Raw genomic sequence first — 23,628 nt, forward strand, 5'->3', positions numbered from 1 at the left:
TAAGTCTTTATCCATTTTGAGTTTATTTTTGTGAATGGTGTAAATTGGTGGTCTAATTTCATTTTCTTGCATGTACCTATACAATTTTCCCAACACCATTTATTAAAGAGACTGTCTTTACTCCATTGTATGCTCTTGCCTTCTTTGTCAAATATGAATTGACCATAAAGGCGTGGGTTTATTTCTGAGTTCTCTGTTCTGTTCCATTTATCTATATGCCTGTTCTTATGCCAGTGCCAAGCTGTTTTGAAGACAGTGGCCTTGTAGTATAACTTGATATCAGGACGTTTGATACGTTCCACTTTATTCTCATTTTCAAGATTTTTGAGGCTATTTGTGTTCTTTATTGGTTCCATATAAGTTTTTGGAATATTTGTTCTATGTCTTTGAAGTATGCCATTGGTATTTTAATAGGAATTGTGTTGAATTTATAGATTGCTTTGGGCAATATAGACATTTTAATGATGTTTATTTTTACTATCCATGAACACGGTATATACTTCCATTTGTTTGTATCTTCCTTGATTTCTTTGATCAATGTTTTATAATTTTCCAAGTACAAGTCTTTTACCTCCTTGGTTAAATTTACTCCTAGGTACTTTATTTTTTTCTTGCAATAGTGAAGGGGTTAATTCCTTAATTTCTCTTTCAGACAGTTTATTATTGGTGTATAAAAATGCCACTGATTTCTGAATACTAATTTTATATCCTGCCACCTAACCAAATTCATTTATCAGGTCTAGTAGTTTTTTGACTGAGACTTTAGGGTTTTCTAAGTACATTATCATGACATCAGCAAATAATGATAGTTTTACTTCTTCTTATCCAATTTTTATGCCTTTTATTTCTTCTTCTTGTCTGATTGCTATGGCTAGGACTTCCATAAATATGTTGAATAAGAGTGGTGAAAGGGGGGAACACCTGAGTTGTTTCTGATCTTAAGGGGATTGCTTTTAATTTTTGCCCATTGATTATAATGTTGGCTGTGGGTTTGTCATAGATGGCCTTTATCATGTTGAGGTATGTTCCCTGTATTCCCACTTTGCTGAGAGTTTTGATCATAAATGGGTTCTGGATTTTATCAAATGCTTTTTTCTGTATCTAGTGATATTATCATGTGATTTTTATCTTTCCTTTTGTTTATGTGATGAATCACATTGATTGATTTGTGAAGATTATAACAGCCTTGCATTTCCAGAATAAATGCCACTTGATAATGATGTATGATTTTTTCATGTACTTCTGGATCTGGTTTATTAATATTTTGTTGAGAATTTTAGCATCTATGTTCATCAGGGATATTGGCCTATAATTTTTTTCTTTGTAGTGTCTTTACCTGGTTTTGAAATGAGGATTTTGCTTGCCTCATAAAAGGAGCTTGGAAGTCTTCCTTCCTCTTGAATTTTTTGAAATAGCTTGAGAAGAATAGGAGTTAGTTCTTCTTTGAGTATTTGGTAAAATTTGCCTGTGAAGCCATCCAGTCCAGGACTTTTGTTTGCTGGGTTGTAATTCATCTGTTTAGGTTTTCTGATTCTTCCAGATTGAGTTTTGGAAGATTATATGTTCTAGAAATTTATCCATTTCACCTAGATTGTCCAATTTTTTGGCATACAGATCTTCATAATGTTTTCTTAGACTCCTTTGTATTTCTGCAGTGTCGTTGTTACTTCTCCACTTTCATTTCTAATTTTATTTATTTGAGTCCTCTCTCTTTTTTTCTTAATGTGTCTGGTTAAAGATTCATCAATCTTGTTTACCTTTTTAGAGAACCAGCTTTTGGTTTCACTGATCTTCTGTATTTTTTTTTGGCCTCTATGCCATTTATTTCCACTCTGATTTTTATAATTTCCTTCCTTCTTCTTCCTCTGGGCTTTATTAGTTGTTCTTTTTCTAATTCTTTTAGATGCAGGGTTAAGTTATTTATTTAAGCTTTTTCTAGTTTCTTAAGGTATGCCTATAATGCTATGAACGTCCCTCTCAGGACTGCTTTTTCTATGTCTGATAAATTTTGAGTTGCATGTTCATTTTCATTTGTTTCTAGGAAATTTTTTATTTCTTCCTTGATCTCATTGTTAAGCCATTTGTTACTTAACAACATGCTATTTAGCCTCCAAGTGTTTGAATGTTTTTTAGTTTTTCTATTGTAATTGATTTCTAATTTCATGCCATTGTGATCAGAGAAGATACTTGATATGATTTCAATCTTCTTAAATTTATTGAGACTCATTTTGTGTCCTAACATGTGGTCTATCCTAGAGAATGTACCATGAGCTCTTGAAAAGAATGTGTATTCTGCTCCTTTGGGGTGAAAGGTTCTGAGTATATCTATTAAATCCAGCTGATTTAGTATGTTATTTAAAGCCGCTGTTTCTTTGTTAATTTTCTGTCTGAAGGATCTATCCATTGATGTTAGTGGGATATTAAAAATCTCCTACTATTATAGTATTGATGTTAATATCACCCTTTATGTCCATCAAAATCTGCTTTATATATTTAGGTGCTTCTATATTAGATGCATAGATACTTACAATGGTTATATCCTCCTGTTGGATTGCTCCCTTTATCATTATGTAGTGACCTTCTTTATCCCTTACTATTGTCTTTGTTTTAAAGTCTATTTTGACAGATATAAGTATTGCTACCCCAGCTTTTTTTTCATTTCCATTTGTATGAAATACATTTTTCCATCCTTTCATTTCATTCTATGTGTATCTTTTGTTCTGAGGTGGGTAATCTGTAGACAGTATATGTACAGGTCCTGTTTTCTTATCCATGCAGCTACCTTATGCCTTTTGATTGGAGCACTTAATCCATTTACATTTAAGGTTATTATTGATATGCAGTTGTTTACTGCCATTTTATTCTTTAAATGTACAATCCTCTTTTTCTAGAGTTTTTTTTTCTTTGCTCTTTTTATAGCTGGCCCTTTAATATTTCTTGCAGTACTAGTTCAGTTGTAATGAATTCCTTGATGATTTTTTTGGGGGGTCTGGGAAGCTTTTTATTTCTTCTTCAAATTTAAATGATAGTCTTGCTGGATAAAGAATCTTGGTTGTAGGTTCTTGCTTTGCATCACTTTGAATATTTCTTGCCAATCCCTTCTGGCCTCAAGTGTTTCTGTTGAGAAGTCAGTTGTCATCCTTATGGGGGCTCCTCTGTAGGTAATTTAATGCTTTTCTCTTGCAGTTTTTAGTATTATTTATTTGTCTCTTAACCTTAGCACTTTAATTATGGTTTGTCTTGGCGTGGGCCTCCTTGAGTTTCTTTTTAATGGGACTCTTTGTATATCTTGAACTTGTGTGACTTTTCCTTCATCAATTTAGGGAAGTTTTCAGCTATGATTTCTTCAAATAGGTTCTCTATCCCTTGTTCGTTCTCTTCTCCTTCAGGAACCCCTATGCTGCAAAGTTGTTTCTCTTCATGTTGTGACATAGCTCTCTTAGAGTTTCCTTGAGCCTCTTTTCTTTTTGCTGCTCTGCTTCTGGGCTTTCATTTATTATTTTCTCTAAATTGCTAATTCAATCTTCTGCTTCATCCAACCTGCTGTTAATTCCTTCTAGTGCAGTCTTTATTTCTGACATTGTATTTGTCATTTCTGACTGGTTCTTTTTTTATGATTTCAGTGTCCTTCTTGATGCTTGCTATCTCTTTTTTTAGGTGCTCATGGTGTCCTTTGTTGCTTTAAGATTTTTGAGCATCCTAAAATACATTGTTTTAAACTCTGCATCTGGTAGTTTTGTTACTTACATTTCATTCAGTTCTTTTTCTGGGGATTTCTCTTGTTGATTCATTTGGGTCACATTTCTTTGTCTACCCATTTTGTCCATGTATAGGCTCCTCTTTTGGGCATGCTGCATGTGTAGCTAGCTGAGTCTAGGGTTGGTATTGTCTGCCACCAGCTAGCAGTTTTGTTAGTTCTAGATCTTCTTAGGTTGGTGTCGGCTGTTGTTTGTAACCTGCTGTGGGCTACTTGTCTTTAGCCACTTCTCTTTTTGCTGTTTGTGTCTGAGTTTTCTGTGCTTGAGTAGTGTAGGAGGGGCCAACCTGTGTATAAGGATCAGCTTCTTCCTGCTTAGAGCTGACAGCAGCTCTGTAAAAGCTTCAGTCTCCATAAGATTTGCCTCCATTTTCCAGCTGCTCCACCTCCTCATGCAGGTCTTTCCAGAGTCTTCTGTAGAAAGACTGCAGTGTGGGCCCAGATTGGCTTCACCCAACCAATACCTCTAAAGAGTATAAGGTTGTTGGGTTTGAGCAGCTGAGGTTGGTGATACAACATTAGTGTGACCCCCTATTTCAGGAGTCTCTTGGGCAGTAACTCAGTACAGGGATTGTGGATCCCTACTCCAGAGCCTAATCCCTCAGCCACTGCTGGGTACTCAAATTTTGTTTCTCCCCAAGGTGAACAGCAGGTTCAGATTGAGTGGGGCCAACAGTTCCCTCTTCAGTTCTTTCAGCTGATGAGACCTGGATCTCAGGGAGGAAGACTGAGAGAGTCCACTCCCAGGTCTGATTGTGCCTCCTAGAAAGTGGCTATGCCTTTTGACCAGATCCAACAATAAGTTCATAGGGACCCACACTTTGATGTTCATGCTGCAACCCTCTCTCCTTTTCTCTTTGGAGTCTATCCCAGCAGGTAGAATATCCAGCACCCAGGCCATCTGACTGCGTAGCTCCACCCTATCCAATGCACATGAGCCACTGTGCAGGTGCTGATAACAGAGAGCAAAACACACCTGTGCTGGGCCAGGTGTGATGAGCCCTTCATTAGGATACCATTCTAGCAAGAGTTGTTAGGTCCTGACCTGATGCTCTCTGCAGCTGGCCACTGGATGTGCAAGTCCTGTGCCTCCCTGGCAGAAAACTGGCACAGACCAGTGAGGCACACTACCTATGACTGGCCCTTAGCAACCTTTTTGGAGCTATAAACAATCCAGAGTTTGTGGCTGTCTCTCCTGTACCCAGGTGCTCATGGAAATACCAACTGCACACCTAGGCTGGCTTTTACTCACACTGAGCCTGGGGGAAAGTCCGCTTAAAAAGCCAAGGTTCCCTGAGTTCTTCCTTCTGCAGCCTCTGTCTGCTGGTTGCTTGTTGGTCTCCTCTAGAGTCTAGACCCTGCAGCAATTCAGGGATTAGGGATGGGGGTGGGGGTGTTTCTGCCTCTCTGCCCCAAGTTTCAGTCCAGAGTTTTTTCACAGTCCTCAGTAGGGTGTGGCCCAAGAAGTCTGGTGGGTGTGCCCTCTGAGAACCAGATGTATGGTCTTCACACCCACAGTTTCAACTGAGTCTCCTGTGAAGTGTAAGCACCAGTCATAGACTCAGGAGAGCATGTGAATGTTGCTCCAGCCTCAGCACCAGAAAACTGAGTCACTGATGCACCCCTTGCTTCCTGGCCTCTCAGAATGACCCTTTTGCCCTGATTGGAGTAGGAAAGATTCCTGAGGAGGAAGCAGTTGCTTTTCACTAGGCTGATTCCTCTAAGAGGTTGCTCTGCCCAAGAAAAGTGGCAACTACAGTACTGGAGAAAGACTCAGCATAATAGGTTAGGATAGCGGCCCTCCACCCTGTCTTTCCCGGGGCCTCCAACTTTATTCTCTCCTCATGCAACTCCAGTCCTCTCAGCTGTTCCTCCCTGGAGCCCTAAGTAAGTGGCTGTGAATGAGATTTTCTGCACAGGCTCTTTAAGATGGAGTCTGAGTCTCAGAAAGCTGTCTGTTTCTCGCAGACAAAAACCTGGCTCTTTTCACCACCAAATTCTGTCTGGGCACCTCTTCTAGGCTCTGGGGCTCTAGGCTGGGGCTACAGGCCTGGGCTGAGCACCCACACCTCAATGGGTGACCTTCCTGCAGTGAGAGTTCCTCCGGACCCTCTGCTGCCCCTTGCTCCTGGGAGCTGGGCAGCCCTTTCCATGTTTCTGCCCTTCCTACCAGTCTCAGTGGTTCTTTGGTGATCTTTGGTTATAGACTCCTCTTCCTTTAGTCCAAAGTTGGGTTTTCAAAATAACTGTTCTTTTTTTTTTTTTTTTTTTTTTTAATAAATTTTTATTAATGTTAATGGGATGACATTAATATTTCAGGGTACATATATTCAAAGAAAACATGTCTAGGTTATCTTGTCATTAAATTATGTTGCATACCCCTCACCCAGAGTCAGACTGTCCTCCGAAAATGACTGTTCTTAAATTAATTTGTAATCCGTTTTGGTCCTGGGAGGTGGTAGTTGGAACGTCCACCCACTCAGTTCCCAGCTTGGAATCCTACATTAAGTTTTAAAGAATAAAATACTTTTATTTTTAAAATAGCAAGAGATATAAGTGGAGGGGTCTTGTTTATTTTTTACTAAAAAAATTCTTCAAGTGTCTTGGATGAAACAGGCAGTGTTGTAATGAATGGGAATGTTTAATAACATGATCAATTAAGAGCAGCATAACCTTTAGCAATTATGTCACTTAACATCTCTGGGCCAAGGTGTCCTTGTTTGTAAAATGAAGGAACAAAATAGGTTATCTCAGAAATACAGACTTTCAGTGTTTCCATAATTTTAAAAAAGATTTCCTAAAGTATAATTTATCTATGTGGTTTTAATATCAGTCTGAATGAATTTCTTTCAACTGCCCCAATTCAAGCAGCATCTAGGAAGTCAATATGTAGCCCAGATTCAAAGCCAGTTTATTTGACTCCAAAAACCTTCATACTTAACCAGTGTCCTGTGTTTTAATCTCATAGGACCCCTTTGAAGTGTTAGCGCTTCTTCTGTGAATTTTTTGACTTCATGAGAAATGAAAGTATCCTTTTTCTTCAGACTATCTAAAATCACTATTTTTCAAATGTTTGAAATGTATCTACATAGGACAAATAAAAACTTCTAGGGAAATCTACTGAAGAGTAGAATCACGCAATTGAAATCATAGCTGGAAAGAGAGATTATCCTAGTTTCCTCAGGAATAGACAAATTATCAGTTGACCTCAGGTCTATTGGGAGATTTCTATAGCTAGCAAAATTTCAAACTGTATTTCTCCAAGGACACCCTTAAAAAATAAGTTAAATCAAGGAGAGCTATGGGAAGCTTTGGTTTGATGGTACTATTCATTTAATTGTGACACTGGTATGCATTAAAATGGTAAAGTTGTCACAGAATAATAGTTACCTAATCAGTTATATGCTTTCAGAAGTTTAGAGTGTTTCTCATTTTTCAAAAAGCTGTTGCTCCAGTGGACATTACACTGGCTGTGGAGTGACACCACATGTGTCATTCATAATGGTTTATACTGGTTGCAATTTATTTAGTGTCAAATAATAATATTTTTTTATTTTCACATATTCAAAATAAAGCCACATATTTCAGTGGTTTTCAGTCTTTTTACACTTGTGGACCGGTAAAAACAGAATTATATTGGGGACCGCTAAGGTAGAAATCTCCATGAGCATAAGCGAATTTGACTAAGATCATTAGGTCTGTGATCTTCATACAATGTCTGGGTGGTTAATTCTTTCTTAGAGGGGCAAGAAATTTCCATTGGATGGGTCTGTGGTCTAGCAGTTGAAAAATGCTGACTCAGGATGTGGAAGTGTCCCACCTCATTGTAATAACCATGATTCTTTCCTTCAGGAGTGCTTTTTTGATGACACAGAGAATATACCAGCAGTGACCACGTGGAACACATACCTTAGATATGTTACTGTCCACAAGAGCTTAATGTTGGGGCTGATTTGGTGCTTACTGATATTTCTGGCTGAGGTAAGTGTTTTCTGCTGTAAATATTAATGGGATTTAAAATTAAAATAAGAATAATTTAGAAGGATATATGTATATACATGTACACATCTATAAATGTATATACAGAAGTATAAGTACACATGTAACTTCATATTGTATTATATTATATAGTTCTATATAGTTTTTCTACTGATATTGTATTATTTCTTATATACCATATAAAATAGACTTAAACACATATCTTCTATATGAAGACTTTTTAATAGAGAGATTTAAATTTTCAAAGTAGAATACCCTTACATGGATTGAAATTAAACACTGAGAATCATGTTATCTAAATGTTAAATTCATTTAAGTCTAGATATTGTATTATTAAAAACACAAGTGATGAATCACCACCTTTAAATGACTTTCTTAAGAAATAAAATAAACATATATTAGTGGCTTAGTAATAATTGTAAACAATCTTTTCAAAGACTTGAATTACCCACTTGCTCACATAATAGTTTTGTGTTCAACTCCACCCTCGTGGTGTCTTTGCCCCGCCCCTGTTGTACTTGGCCTCAGCAGATTTTAAAAAGGGGGTGGTGCCAGCAGCACTGTGGGCCACCAGATTTGTTTAACGTCAGAACCAGAAGTTGCGTGATGGTGGGCGGTGCTTTTCTCTAGATCAGGAGCAGCCCCCTAAGGGTAGAAGGGGTGGGCAGGCGAGTGCCATTACTTTGAGGCTGAATGGAGAGCATTTAGCCTCCAGTCATCTAAAGAGAGCACCTAGACCTCAACCTCAGTCAAGGACTTGCTGATAAGGAATTTGGGATTGGTTTCACTAAATCTTATTATTTATCAAGATAAAATGGAAACTCGGGTTTTTCTGTATGATTTTCCACATTTTTAAATGTGGGAAGTCAGTTAAATAAACACAAGTAAGCCCTACATGGGCACAACAAAAACCCATCTATGCATTGACTCAGCCCATGAATGACCGCTTAAGACATTTTTCCAGGGGACACTGCTGGGTGTGTCCTAACATACGACTGAAGCTAACATGACAGCCACACTGCCTTCGGAGCAGAAGTGGGTCAGGACAGAGCTGCCTTCCTGAGGCTGTGTAAGTGTATACATCTGAAACCAAACCGATGGCTGCTGGTTTGTCCTATTGTTAGGTGTTTCTAACCTCAATTAAGAAGTCTACATAAAATATCATCACTCTTCTGTGATCAAGTAAGGCAGTGTTAAATGTCTAAAGGTATTTTCCTCCAAAATGTGCATGCTACTTCACCTCTAAACCATTTGTTTCCATTTGATCTTCGGGTTCTGATGATATCTCTCTTGCCATACTAATATTTTAAATGAATAAACCAAATGAAGGCTTGATGTGATATACAGTGTAGCATAGTGTCAACTCTGGCATCAGACTGACCTGGATGTGAATTCTAACTCTGTCTTATTAAAACTATGAAACTCAGCCAGTTAACCTCCTTGAGCCTCAGCTTCCTCATTTATAAAATGGAGGTGGTAATAGTACCAGCTTCATAGACCATTTTTGTGGAGTAAGAGACATCATGATTGTAAAGCACTTAATGTAGGGCTTGGCACACACTGAGCAATGCTTGTTCTTATTAATATCCTTAAAGTCATATGATCATTACAAAGCTCAAGATCATTTAAGGTGAATAAGTCCATAGCACAGACATAATGAAAGTTTCAATAATTCCTTTTACACTTCAACAAAAATACGGAGTTGGGTCACTTAACAGTCTCACATGAGTAATAAATTGCATTGAAATATATTTTAAATTTACCTCATTAATCTTTGCCAGTCTTCCCAGATGAGCGACATCAATGTGAACAAAACCCAGTTCTGTGCTGCATTTATTCGTAAACCAGCCATTTATCATTGTTAATGTTTTGAACCTTTGCATCGAAAGATTCACATTTCATGATTGTTTTTCTATTTACAATGTTATGTAAGAAAAAATGGTCCTGTCTGAATGAGGTGGTGATTTATGTTAATTTACAGAACCTTTGTGGAATGTAACTCCATAGAGTTGAACTTACACAGGTTTCATAATGGTGTATAATTACTTAATTAATTAATTAGTGATTGAGCATTGAGCTGCTACATGTGCAGCATGTATTATTCAATATTATTAGCTCACTTAATCAATAAGACAGTGATCTTTAGGCTAGAAACCACATTACAACAGAGTTTGCAAATGCTGATTACCCATTATTAATTGAAGTTTTGAAATAATTGCAAAACTTTTTCTTTTTATTGAACAAAACAATTGATAATGTCATTCTCTAGGCATGACATGATATAGTAAATGATAAGGATTTTTGACCAATATCTTGGAAGCAATGCCAATTAGCTTGCTCTCAAAAATTTGAATAACAAAAACTTGGTGATAATAGACAATAATAACAGTTTTAATTATGTGCACCATTCTACAGGTGAACAAATTACTCACTCATGTTCACAACTCTGTTGCCTTCTTTGAGTCAAAATTTATATAGTTTTTACTTTTGATTAACCTCCTTTCTTGATACCAGAGTCCTCCTTTTTTATTATCATTGAAATATCGTGTCATTGCTTTGCATCATGGTACAGGTGCTAGTCCAGGAAGATTGTTTAATCTTTTTAAAACTTGTTTTGAGCCTCATGCTCATCAATATCAGAGAACTTAAAGTTTAAAATACATTTATTTCTTGATGAAGGTGATCCATCCATTTTTAGATTTCATAGAGGCTGTATTTCAATTTAGATTTTATAATTATATACAGTAGGTTCAATATGCTTTGTTTTTACTGTACTGTTAGTCTTTCTAGGATTCCTGCATGGCTGTGTGTCATTGACTAGGTAGAGGAAAAACACAATAGATTAGGACACAGTTTCCTGTTCCTTTTACAACAGATAGGGGGTATTATTGTTGACCAGAATAGTTTAAAAATTCTTGATTAGTGCTTTCGTTCTGTGAATTTTAAGAAATATATCAGAGAATTGCTGTGTCCTATTCTTTTATGATTTCCCTTCTGTCTGTTAATGAGAAATCCTATGGTGGCTTGACATGTAATATGCTTCTCGAATACCACTGCTGCTATTGGTCAACACTAGTCCTTTCAAGGCAGTTTTACTTAGCATGGGTCTAAGTTTTAGGTCATCATTTGACCTGCGAAGCATTGAAATCGTGGATTAAGTCATGACAGGTGTCACTTTACTATTATTGCCTGTCATTCATTCAGCCATTAGCTCATTTTTTTTTTTTTTTGTATTTTTCTGAAGCTGGAAACAGGGAGAGACAGTCAGACAGACTCCCGCATGTGCCCGACCGGGATTCACCTGGCACGCCCACCAGGGGCTACGCTCTGCCCACCAGGGGGTGATGCTCTGCCCCTCCGGGCGTCGCTCTGCCGCGACCAGAGCCACTCTAGCGCCTGGGGCAGAGGCCAAGGAGCCATCCCCAGCGCCCAGGCCATCTTTGCTCCAATGGAGCCTTGTCAGCCATTAGCTCATTTGAAACATTTGTTTTAGTTCCCTCAACATGCCAGGCACAATTCTGTGTATTGTGTACAGTCAAGCACAAAATAGAATGTGCAGGTAGAGTACATGACAGTACATATGTTTATTATGTTAACAGAATGTGTATCATGCAGTACGCCTTTGGTAAAACTCAAAATGTGAGGAGTGTTTTAGTTAGCAGTCATTTAACACAGATCTCATTTTGTAACTTGAAAGGGAGGTCTGAATTCTGTACGAGTGCAAAGCTTGTGGAATAAATTGGTTTGGGTTCTTTATGTAACATGTCACCTGCTTTTTTCAACGTGTTTTCTGTACGATCGTTGTATGCTTTCTCTCTGGTGACATTTTAAGTATATTTCAAAGTACTCTCGTATCCATGGCTTTGCTTACAGTTTTACTGAGTGCTGACTGTTTGTGCTAGGCACTGAGGATCAGTGTAAAAGAGGACAAATGATTCCTGCCTGCTCTGATAAAACACACTCAGAGGGAGGAGATAGATTGTAAATACATTTTGATGGACATAATTACAGAACATGATAAGCACCAGCAGGAAATCCATCACTTTAATATAAAGGTGGGAATAAGAGTGTGGACAGGGAGGCCTTTCTGTGGGAATGACATTCACTGACACCCAAATGATAAGAAGACTCAGACTCACAAAGATTGGGGTAAATGCCAAGGTCTCTGAAGAGTTTGGTGAATTATGGGAACTGAGAGGAAGCTAGTGTAATTTGTGGGAGGGAGAGAAGCAAGAGGCATGTGGCGATAGAGGAGAGGTAGGTGCGACCTGGACTCCCAGGACCACTGGCTATCCTACAGAGCTTGGGTTGTATTTTAAATGTAATAAGAAAATATTAAAGGCTTCAGGCAGGATATGGTGTGATCTTTTTCTTATGTCTTACAAGGCTCACTCTGTCTGCTCTGTGACCAATGGATGGGTGTGGGCCTAAGGAGAGACAGGGACTTCGGTTACGACCGGGGAGATTGCTGTTACTTTACTAGGCTTCCCATCAGAGCATTGAGAAGCTTGCGTCTTATATAAAGGCCCCTGCACATATTCCACAGTGAAATATTTAGGCATGCTTTCTCTGAGCCAATTAAAGTTCTTCATGATGGAATGTTGGACCATTATACCTTGTTTGTGTGTATTCATATTTTTGAGCTTTTCATAAAGCAAGTCTAATCACATTCCCCTTGCATCTGTTTTCTTTAGTTGTGAATATCAGAACTGGCCAGGATTCCTCCCAGGTTCTGGATATATTCCTTCTTGAGCTTTACATTGCATCTTGATCAACTTTCATCTATCCAATCTCCTAAGATGTTTAGTAATTTATTTAGCAAATACGTCTTTTAAATATAAGCACATGACCTCTCTTTCCATATGTATATACTATAATATTCTACACTCACATCCAGAAAATTACCTATATAACTTTAATTCTGACCTAGTTTTTAAATATTGGTTTTTATTTTTCTTCTTGGTTCCATTTGCAGAGTTCATGAATCATCATTTTGGCCATTCATGATCTAGCCTTAGAGAATGCCATCATTAGATTCCTAATGCCTAATATATATATATACACACACACACACACACACATATATACACACACTTATATATTTATTATAATATATATAATAAATACTCTTTCTATAATGTATTTATTATAATATATATATAAAATAAATACTCTTTCTACATCCCTATATAACTAATAGTTATTATCATCTATGCATGCACTGTTCAGTACAGTAACCACTGGCCATGTATGGCTATATAAATTAAAAGAAATTAATTAAAATGAAATAAAATTTAAAATTTGGTTTCTCATTCACACACACAAGCCACATTTCAAGTAATCAAGTGCCACATGTGATCAGTGGCAGCAATATTGAACAGTGCATGTATATAACATTCTTGTTGTTTAAATTTCTATCGAACAGTTCTCATCTGCACTCTGCTGTTTTCTTTGTGATAGGAATGCTGTTTAAAACTCTGAAAATACTGAAATTAAGACCTTTTTGCTTTAACCATCCAGGACTGTCACTCTGTCATAAACTATATGAACTTTTATAATCTGAAAACATTTTGGAAAAGAAATGATAGAACTTGCTTACTCAGTTGTTTCTATCTGGTCCAAGTATTTTTGTTAAAGTCATGTTATATCAAGTGCTTAGAAAGGTTTTACAGGTTCCATGTTTCTGTTCATGAGAACCAGGAAATAACCTTATTTACACTGATTAGACAAGTTCTTCGGAAAACTTCTTTGGCCATTGTTCCAGAGTGAATATTATGAAATACTTATTTCTGGGATTTACTCACATCCAGAGAATGTCAGTAATACCAGAGTAATTGATACCCCTTTAATTGGAACAAAGTGAGACTATAATATCAATAAAATGACGCAGAAATGTACCCTCTTCTAGGTTCTGGAATATCTTGATTGGTCTTAGGAAATAGGAAACCATTTGTACTGAAACAAAGACTTGACATGATTATTGCTGAGATTCTTGTCATTTTGAATTTACTTGATTTTCTAGGAAACAAAGATAGTTTTTCTTTCTATAAACACAGTGCATAAAACCTAGGTGTACAACGAAGAAAGTGGGAAAGCAAAATTGATGCTTTTTTTTATCGGTATATTCTTATTTGATATATGACTTTAACTAAAACAGATACACCTGTTTTGAGCATAGGACTTCATTGTAGAATTTATTTTTTTTAATGAGATGAATGTGTTTAATCTACTATTTTAACCAATTTTTCTATATAATTTTTCTATAACATAATTTCTTAATGCTAAATTTTCTTTATAAATTTTATATAGTACTATTAAATACTTAAGATAAATTCAGGTATGAAATAAGACATATTTGTTTTTTCCTTATTTATTTTTATGCAGTGTTTATTTTCAAATTATTTTACTCACAATTCCTTGTTTTTTTCTCTTTGAATTTTCAATATAGTTATTATTGGGAAAATTGTATTATTTCAGTCATTTCTAATATTACAAGTGAGAGGCCATCAATAGAAGATTGTCTACTAAGTTTAAGAGAATAGAAATTCAAATTGATATAGAACAGAGCATGGATTGTTTAAGTATTAAAAGAAGTAAAAATGCCACAGTTGTTAAATTTTTTGTTTAGTTATGGCATAAAATATTTGTTCCTCAGCCAAAAGTTTCTGTCTGAGAAAGCCCAGAGAGTAACAATAGTGTATGTTTTAACCTCAGTACAATTTACCTTTATTCATAAACTGTAAAGTTTTGTACTGTTGAGACTTTTAGCTGATTTTCATCAATACTAATCTCATCTCTTCCAGTAATTAATTGTCTCATAGATATTAGTTCCTTATAATCATTGCATGACAAGTGAAATTGTTTATCTGGTTATACGTAACCAGATAAATTACCCGCCAGCAGGCTGAGATTAGTCTCTTTATAAGAAATTCAGTTTATTTAAAACATTTAAGTATGATCTCAGCTTTCCTGTTGAATGAAGAAATGAAATGACAAAGTATTTAATTCACTGAAATTTGAATCCCAAGTTAGCATGTTCTCACCACAAATAATGGTTTGTAGAACAATTATGGCAGCTGCTGGACCCAAGAAAGAAAAAGAAAATGAAATTATATGTGTTTTGATGTTGGTCATGATGGAATTAGAGGTGAGTGTGGGAAGAACAGGTAGAGATGATGGAAAAAATATCAAATATGTATCAATTGTTCCATTCCAGGTGGCTGTTTCTTTGGTTGTATTGTGGCTACTTAAAGAGTGAGTATTCTGTGCTCTATTGGGGATTATATTTTGTTCCTTTTGACTGTTTGGGTCTTATTAAATGCTGTAACACCTACTGTGCTTTATTTTCCCACAATATCATAGAAGTGAAAAATCAAATTCTTTTGCTTAAAATTTGAGCATGCATAGATCCGGCAGTTCTTTGCCAATTTCTAAAGAATTCAGTTATGTTTAGTTTCCATAAAATGTAACAAAAATATCTAAAACAGCATTATATATTAGAATTTTCTCTGAGTACTTAATAAAAACCAATTTTATCTAGTTCAATGATGAAAAGGTTTAGTCTACTTTCTTGCAATAGCAAATCCTTGAAATTAAAGGCAAAGCTCTGCTAATGAAATACGTTGTGCTTCTTTGGACTCAACTTCCATTTCGTTTACTTGCATTGGAAATTCAATGGGAAGGTGTGGCTGCTGAGTAACAGTGTCCCTGTGCTTTGCAGAACAGCTCCTCAGGACAAAGGGAACAACAGCACGGGGAACCCCAATAACAGCTACGCAGTGATCGTCACAGAAACCAGCTACTTTTACGTGTTTTACATTTATGTGGGAGTAGCCGACACTCTGCTTGCTCTGGGAATCTTCCGAGGTTTACCACTGGTGCATTCTCTAATCACGGTGTCGAAAATTTTACACCACAAAATGTTACACTCTGTTCTTCACGCGCCCATGTCAACCCTCAACACGCTGAAAGCAGGTACTTGTCTAGGTGCACACAATGCAGCCGCTGATCCACCATCAAAGGGGGCCTGTGATTTGGTCCGTTTTCTAGTAGTAGTGTTGGCTTTGCAGGGAGGCATCTGCATCTTTGCTGAGCTTACTGATGACAGGCGTGGTCATTTTTCAGATACGATAGACTGCACATGTTGTTGCTCCTCGTAATTCTGTATCAGCTAATTTGCGTGGTTCAGTTTGTTAGGAAGTGATGCTGAGGGCATTGCACTAACAGTAGCAGGCTTTCCTGCTTAGTTCCATTCAGAGGTTCAGTCTAACCCCTTCAAGGCTTCTTGTTACCAATGTTCAATTTGTTTAAAAGAGGAGATGAAGCAACAAGGAAGATATAAAATTCTTTTACTGATAATGTCTTTTGATGGATAATCTGGTTTCTTGTAACTGTTCAAGGGTGATCATCTAAATTTAATTCAGGTTTTTTCTTTTTTTTTGGGGGGGGTGGTGGTGGTGATTGAAATCCCAGCTGTGTTTTTAAAGTATTTTTGATACCATCATAGAGGTTGGCTAAAGGGTGGAAGCTTTCAGTTATAAGATGAATAAGGCCTGAGAGTTTAATGCATAACATATGACTATAATTGATAGCACTTTATTGTATAATTAAACCTTGAAAAGAGCATAAAACTTAAATGTTTTCACCAAAAATAAAAATAAAAAAGGTAGATACGAGAGGTGTGGGATGTGTTACCTCGATGGGAGGCATCCTTTCACAACGTGTGAGTATATTCAATCATCACTTTGTACACTTTAAATACCTTACAATTGTATTTGTCAGTTATACCTCAATAAAAATAAAGTCACAGAAAGTAAGAGTAGTGAGATAAAGGGACCAAAGATTTAAACAAGTAAGGACTGTAAGGTACATTGAAAGTAATCAAGTCTATTATTCCCCTTTAGACAAATGTACATTTGGAGTTTGGTAAGGAACTCCCAGGTTTTGGTCCCCCAGCACCAGCTGTGCATTTCCTGTGTGTGGCACTAAACCAGGGGCCGGCAGGAAAGGACGATGGGGCTCAGGTCTTGCCCTGCGTGCACTCACAGATAAGGGAGTGGAGGTAGTAGATGCACAAGAGTGAGCAAAGGATAAGTTCCAAGACTGAGGATTTTTGAGTGATATGAATGGACAACTATGAAGATAACAAATGTCCATCGAATTTTTTCTGGCTAACACAATTTCAGAGTGAGTTTGCAGGAAGATCTTTATGTTTGTTCTGAAGCCCTCGTGGGTCACTAAACCTTGCCTCATTTAGATATACTTATCACCAACATCTGTTTGAGAGCTAAGAAATTTTAGACCTAGAAGGGAATGTCAGGTTACCTTGAGCCAATGATTTTATTTCTTTACGGAAAAACCAAGAGACAGTGAAGACAGAGAATGTGTCCAGGCTGCAGCAGTCTGCAATGGATACTGAGGCATAATGGAAAGAGCAGGGCAACGGTTTGAGTCCCGGCTTGTTCCCACACAAGCGATGAGCGTGGGCAAGTTACTCTTCTCAGCCTGAGCCCTGCCTTTGCAGCCGTGAAATGGGGACCTCAGAGGAACATTGTGAGAATGAAACAATGATCTTGCATGCTACACAGCCAACATGAAACTAATGTCAGGTCCCCGATGGTTCCTTGTGTGGGGACCGTCCCCACAGGGGTGCACTCGCCAGTCCCTGTCTGTGGTGCAGAGCTCCTCATCCCCTCAAACCCTGCACAGACTCATTCGGAACCCTCTCTCTTTCATATGTAAGTGGTTACCATTCATTTCATTTTCTGATTCATCTTACTTTCCACACTTTAATCCACTTTGGAGGATGATTTTTGAAACAACTCTGTTTTTGCGTTTTTCCTTAATTATGCTCATGAGAACTGAAGTAGCAAGATGACCTTATAACATCTAAATGACCTTGTCCCACCCCCTACCCACAACCCCAATTTCTGTATTTAAAGAGATGCTTTATTTACAAAAACACTGTTGTTACTGATTTATGGTCCATTTCTTCTCATTATGTTGCCTTCATTTTCTCTGCTATAATCAGTAGCAACTAATGCTTCCTTGTCTTGTGTACCTCAGTTTCTCTCAGGTGTGCCCTTTTACAACTGTACATTGAACTTGATTTTCTTTGACTCTGTGTCTGATTTTCCTCTGTTACTACTTAAAGGACCCTAAGTCATACAGGCACATAGTAGGTGCTCAGTAAAGTATGTTGCGTGAGTGGAAGTGTGAATGCATATTTTGAGAGGACACTACCATTTGAACTATAATAAGCACTACCAGAATGATTTTCTTTACCAAGATGGACTTTCATTTTCTGAACAGTAAACTAATATTTTTCAATTTTGGGCAATTTCTGGAAAGTTATAAAAATATGTTTAAATGTGCTGATGGAATTGTTAAAAGCTAAGTGACAGTGATGTAAATAAATAAGTGTGCATTAAATAATTCCTCCATAGAAGGCCCTTTGCTGAGGGTGATGAGTGAGAGAAAATAAATGTGGCACAGTCCCACTGACCTCTAGCATTTAACAGTCTAGAAACAGAGATAAGACATGTATAAAAGCGACAATGATATTGCAGTCATTATAGCACAGAAGTGCTGACAAGATATAGTAAAGGTATTGAGTGTGCCCAGAGGAGAATGGGATTCATTAGAGCTGACACAAACATGGATGCTTCCTTGTGGGAGAGGCATTTGAGTTGTGCCAAGAAGAAGAAGACATAGATTTTGACAAATAAAGATGAAGAGAAAGGGTTATCATGCAGAGGGAACTATAATACATAGAAAAGGCAGTGAGTTTGGAAAGTATACAGTGTGTTTAAAGACTATATCAAAAAGGGGAATTAGTTAAAAAATTCGTTCATGGGAAAATACAGTATAGGAAATAGGGTCAATAATATTGTAATAATATGTAGGGCAGTGGTTCTCAAAGTGTGTGCCAGTCCCACTGACCTCTAGCACTTAACAGTCTAGAAACAGAGATAAGACATGTATAAAAGCGATGATGATATTGCAGTCATTATAGCACAGAAGTGCTGACAAGATATAGTAAAGGTGCGCCCTAGAAGATTTCCAGGTGTTCCCTATGATATTCCAGAGAAATATGTGCCTGTTGGGGACCAAAAAACCAACAGGGTTTTTGGAGTTTAGATTTTTGGGGGACAGAGATGTGGGGAATTGGCTGTAAGCTGATAGTCTGCCCAACCCCCCCACCTCACTTGCCTGATTAGGTTGCAAAAGGCTGTTAGGCTGTGGTGCTGGATTGTTTACACTACCCCCCATGTTCCCTGAAAGACTAGAGGCAAGTTTCTTTTAGCCTTTGTTTGGTGTAAAGTTAAGATGATATGTATGGTGGGGGTGTTCTGCACTCAACACAATTAAGAGTAAAAAGAAGAATTTTTCAATGTATTGACTAGGAAATGAGAATTTGCCTTCAAATATATGCCCAAACACTGAAGAAATCACTAGGACACATCAGGCTCATGTTTCTCATAAACACAAGAATGAAAAAACTTAACACAATCCATCAGGACCTGCTGTATTTACTAAATCTTACTAAGAATGTATCTCTATATATAAAAAGATAACTTTTTTGTCCTTTTTAAAAATTTTTAACCCCTCTTTTTTACAAATTCTAAAAAGCATAACTCAAAAAATGTAACATAAAAATGTTTTTTAATGTCAGAATAAATTTAATTTTGTCATATTTATTTTGTTTAATTACCATAAAAGCACGCTTGAACTTTATATATATATTTTAATATTTGACTTAATTATTATAACATATTTCTCATAAATTTGTATATAATGCACCTACAATTATTTGTAGGATTTTAAATGCGCCTTGACTTCAAAAAGTTTGAGAACCACTGATGTATGGTATGAAGTAGATACTAGATTATTGAGATGATCACTTTATAAGATAAAAAAAAATACCTAATCACTATGTTGTATACCTGAAACTAATATATTATATTAACTATAATTAAAAAAATAAAATTTAAGAAAGAATAAAACGATTTGACAGAAACAATGTTTGAGTAGAGGACGCTTTTATTAACTAGGTGATTTAAGGCCAAATCATGAAAGGCATTAAATATTAAACACAGAATTTTGGACTTTATCCTGCACTTTACGGGAGAGTGAATGATAAGGTTCGGTATCACTTTGTTTGCACAGTATTATGTTGTATTTTATCCGATCATATGTTTCACTCCCCCTAGGACCTAGACAATGAATTCCTCAAGGGCAGGGGCATGGCTTCCTTGCCTTCCTTCCCACAGTGCTTTGCATTGTGTCTGGTGCCTAGTAGACACTTCCTTTGTAACTCTTTTTTTTATTGAAAGAAAATATCAGACTTATAAATTTGAGTCTGGACATTAAAAAACTAACTGAAGCTTAGATTGCCAGTGAAGAGGGTAGAAGGAGAGCACGTGGTAAAGGACATCCATGGAGCAGGCAGACAGGACTTGAGAGCAGCCATGTGTGTCAGACGGGTGAGGGAGCCAGAGGAGAGCTACGCAGCACGACTGCAGGTGTAGAGGGAGGATGAGAGCATCTCCAGGCTTGCAAGTGTGAGGTTGTCGTAAGGTGAGTACCCATTCCTGACCATCTGAGATAAGGGTTCTGCTTAAGACGTTAGCTTTGGCCCTAATCTTAGTGCCATCTATATTTATAAAGGTTTAAAAGTGGAAGACAGTAACTTAAACACAGTTACTTAGAATCTTTGTACTATATTGTTCTAAGTCTTTATTTATCTGATTCCATTCTACTACTTCTTTGAGTTCCAAATGCTACTGCTCTGATCCAAATTGATTAATTATTAACATCTTTTTTTATGATTACTCCAATCTGAGTAACTTATCTTCTTTTATATTATAGGTGGGATTCTTAATAGGTTTTCCAAAGATATAGCAATTTTGGATGATCTTCTGCCTCTTACCATATTCGACTTCGTCCAGGTTTGTAAAGCTAAGTATTAAGTGTCTTTGCATTTGTCGTACTTTTAAAAAATAATTAGAAAATGAAGTAAATGAGTTTTTGCTTACTTTTCATTTGCTTGAATGTTGAAGTCCTATCTATTGTATGAAGTTTGTCAATGTCAAAAGTCTTCAAAGTCAGCATAATTTTAGTAAATTCATTGACAAATTAGAAATCTTTACCTAACCTAAACCCCAGGCAGTTAGCATTTAGATGTAATAACCGTCTATTTGGGAATGATTTGAGAGGTGTCAGAGACCATGAAGGATCCCATTTTTGACACTGGAATCCCTATTTGATGGAAGTCACCTACCTGCAAAGAGTCACATTAAAATAAAGCTGAATTCCCTGATGGGCTACAGTTGCGGCCAGTTTCATCCATGAACACCTTGACACAGATTAGCTAGCCAGCAAACTCACAATAAGAACCATAATGCAGGGACAGAAGGATAAATGAATGTTCAAGAAGGTGAGAGGGGAAAGGAAAATTGGGGGCTAGTGAGGGCTATCCTGGGGTGATGGATCTGAAGGGGTCTCCAGTGTAGCCCGGCTCTGAGCACATGCCCCTGGGCGTGGTGCCTGACTGGTGGTGAGACAGAAGAAGGAGGGGATGACGATAAAAGTAAGCTACGGACATGGTAGTAAGATTCCATAAGTTAACAGGACTTAAAGTCTGTTGTGAATTAATAACCTTGACTGTTGGACCAGGTTAAAAACAGTTTCCTGTCTGGCTTCAGTAGAGCTCCAGAGAGTCTCAATGTCCCACTGTTTAATAACAATATTTGAGAGAACCTATACAACAAGATAAGGGCCACCACATTTGTGTGCATACAAAACCAGTACTGGCAGGTGCAGAAAAACCAGAGTGTCTGTTGGCTTCATCTGCAATGGCCGGCAGACGGAACTGCATTGACTGTTCTAAGTGAACTTCGGTTGCTCTGTTAGCCTCAGCTGCAGCTGCTGGAATTAGCTGATGCTTTGAGTTCATGCATTTGAAGGAGTGTTTCCTGTGTCTTTCTTTAATGTTGGACATTTGCTCCTCGTTTCAGGAACGTAAACAAACTGGTCCCAAATATAATATTATTCAGTCAGGTGCAAACTGGATCATGGACATTTTGACATGATTGAAACAGGATTCATGATATATTGTTTTCTACTTTTATAGTCTACTGAGTACAGTATTTTCTATGTAAATCACTATGAGGCTCACTCCAAAAAGCCTTTGGGAGAGTTAATTTTTAAATTTTTATTTTATAAGTTAACTCTTTTTTACAAATGTGATGACTCTCCAATGCTTTCTGTATGACAATTTGAATCCCTTCTCTAATATTGTTGGGATTTAGTTATTGCTGCACAAGGGATCGGGCAGAGCTCTTAATTTTCCTATTTAATTTCTAGGAGGATCTCACAATAAGGAAGCATAATATGTGATAACCAAATACAGTAAAAATCTGATTAATTTCTATTTTACTAAAAATTTATCACAGAACTCTTTTAAATTGTGAGCTTCTCTGGTTATATTTAATTATGTTTTGATTAATGAAATGTCATTCTAGTCACATTTCAGGAACAGATTTTTGTATATAATAAAGCATGCCTATAAATTTCCTTTTAAAAATTAATTTCTTCTTACTCTATTTTTTGACATTTGCTAATGTTTTGGCAAATGTGTTTTCTGGATTAGAACATCGTAAATAAAAATGGAAGGTCCAGATTTTATCCTGCAAATACTAATTTATTTTCCCTTCACAAAATACCTAATCTCTGAGGGTCTCAGCTTTCTAACCTGTGGAAGGAGAAAGACAAATCTAATGATGGTCACTTTCAGTACTAAGGTTGTAGACTTCAGACTGGCCTAATGGAAGTGAACTATGCATGACAAATTTGAACTTGAAGCCAAATACAGAAAAACTGTATTCTGGCTCCTCCTTATCTCTCTGTTTGGGTGAATGATTTTTTTTTTTAATGAAACAGAAACCTACACATTTTTAAAATGCTGAAATCTCTTCTCAGCTTTAAACCTTTAGGTTGTTTTTGATTTCTTCTCTTACTCTAATATACAATTACACACTGAGCCTTGCTACTTTGACCTCTACCGTCTTTCACACTTTTCCCTTCCTCATTCTATCAATTCTATTAATCCCTTGCTTAAAAATTCTCACTGTCACTTTTGTATTCCAAATCTGGTGTTCATTGCATGGTTTTAAGTAGGTATTAATTTATTTACCTATTAATTAATTACTGATTTCAAAGCAATTTTTTTGTTCTGATTGTCAGCCTCGTTTTTCACAGTCAGTGCCGTGTGACGTCAGTGTCAGGGGTGCTCCTGAGCTGCTGGTGGGTGAAAATGTGCTTCCCACTCCCTAGGATTGGGAATAAATGGGGCATGGCAGGTTTAATAGTCTGCTGACTCTTTTGTTGTTGTTCTAAAAAAGTTAGAAACTGGGTAAGGATGAACGAGAATTAGAAATCTGTGCTCATATTTTCATCTTGTTCTGAAGTTCCTCTGTTTATTTATTATTTTGTCCTCTCACTAACATTTCCAGTCTGAAATGATTTTTTTATCCACTGTGAATTAAACTAGGACAGAACTTAAAGTTTTTTTTGTGTGTGTAATTTGAATATCAGATAGAGTAAACTAGTGCCTCTCGTTTTACATACAACGCTAAGTGATGATTAGTTTCTGACTTCAGTGCCTAAGGTGGCCTTGTGTGGAGCCAATGGGTCTTTCCCTCAATACTTGGCTTGTTTTTTACATCTTTCTCTGTTTGGGCCATAATCTGGCTGATTATAATTGCCGGAAACCCATCTTGTGAATGTTTCATTGCTTCTAGTTATACTTACCTTCTCCATTCTTGTCTAACTCAGTACGAAACCTTGGTTAGTTGACTACCCAGCTATGT

At 37.0% G+C, this 23,628-nt stretch overlaps 1 protein-coding gene across 2 annotated transcripts in view; it reads left to right on the forward strand.

Annotated features, from left to right (window-relative positions):
• Window positions 1-23,628, forward strand: part of CFTR (CF transmembrane conductance regulator) — a 193,768-nt gene that overhangs the window by 110,314 nt on the left and 59,826 nt on the right. For both annotated transcript variants that reach the window (XM_066262171.1, XM_066262170.1), the window contains exons 15-18: window positions 7,610-7,738; window positions 14,973-15,010; window positions 15,477-15,730; window positions 20,627-20,706. In XM_066262171.1, the coding sequence (XP_066118268.1) occupies window positions 7,610-7,738; window positions 14,973-15,010; window positions 15,477-15,730; window positions 20,627-20,706 (501 nt within the window). The remainder of the gene's footprint in view (window positions 1-7,609; window positions 7,739-14,972; window positions 15,011-15,476; window positions 15,731-20,626; window positions 20,707-23,628) is intronic.

The sequence above is a fragment of the Saccopteryx bilineata genome, chromosome 2 (assembly GCF_036850765.1).
Source record: "Saccopteryx bilineata isolate mSacBil1 chromosome 2, mSacBil1_pri_phased_curated, whole genome shotgun sequence".
Lineage (NCBI taxonomy): Eukaryota > Metazoa > Chordata > Mammalia > Chiroptera > Emballonuridae > Saccopteryx > Saccopteryx bilineata.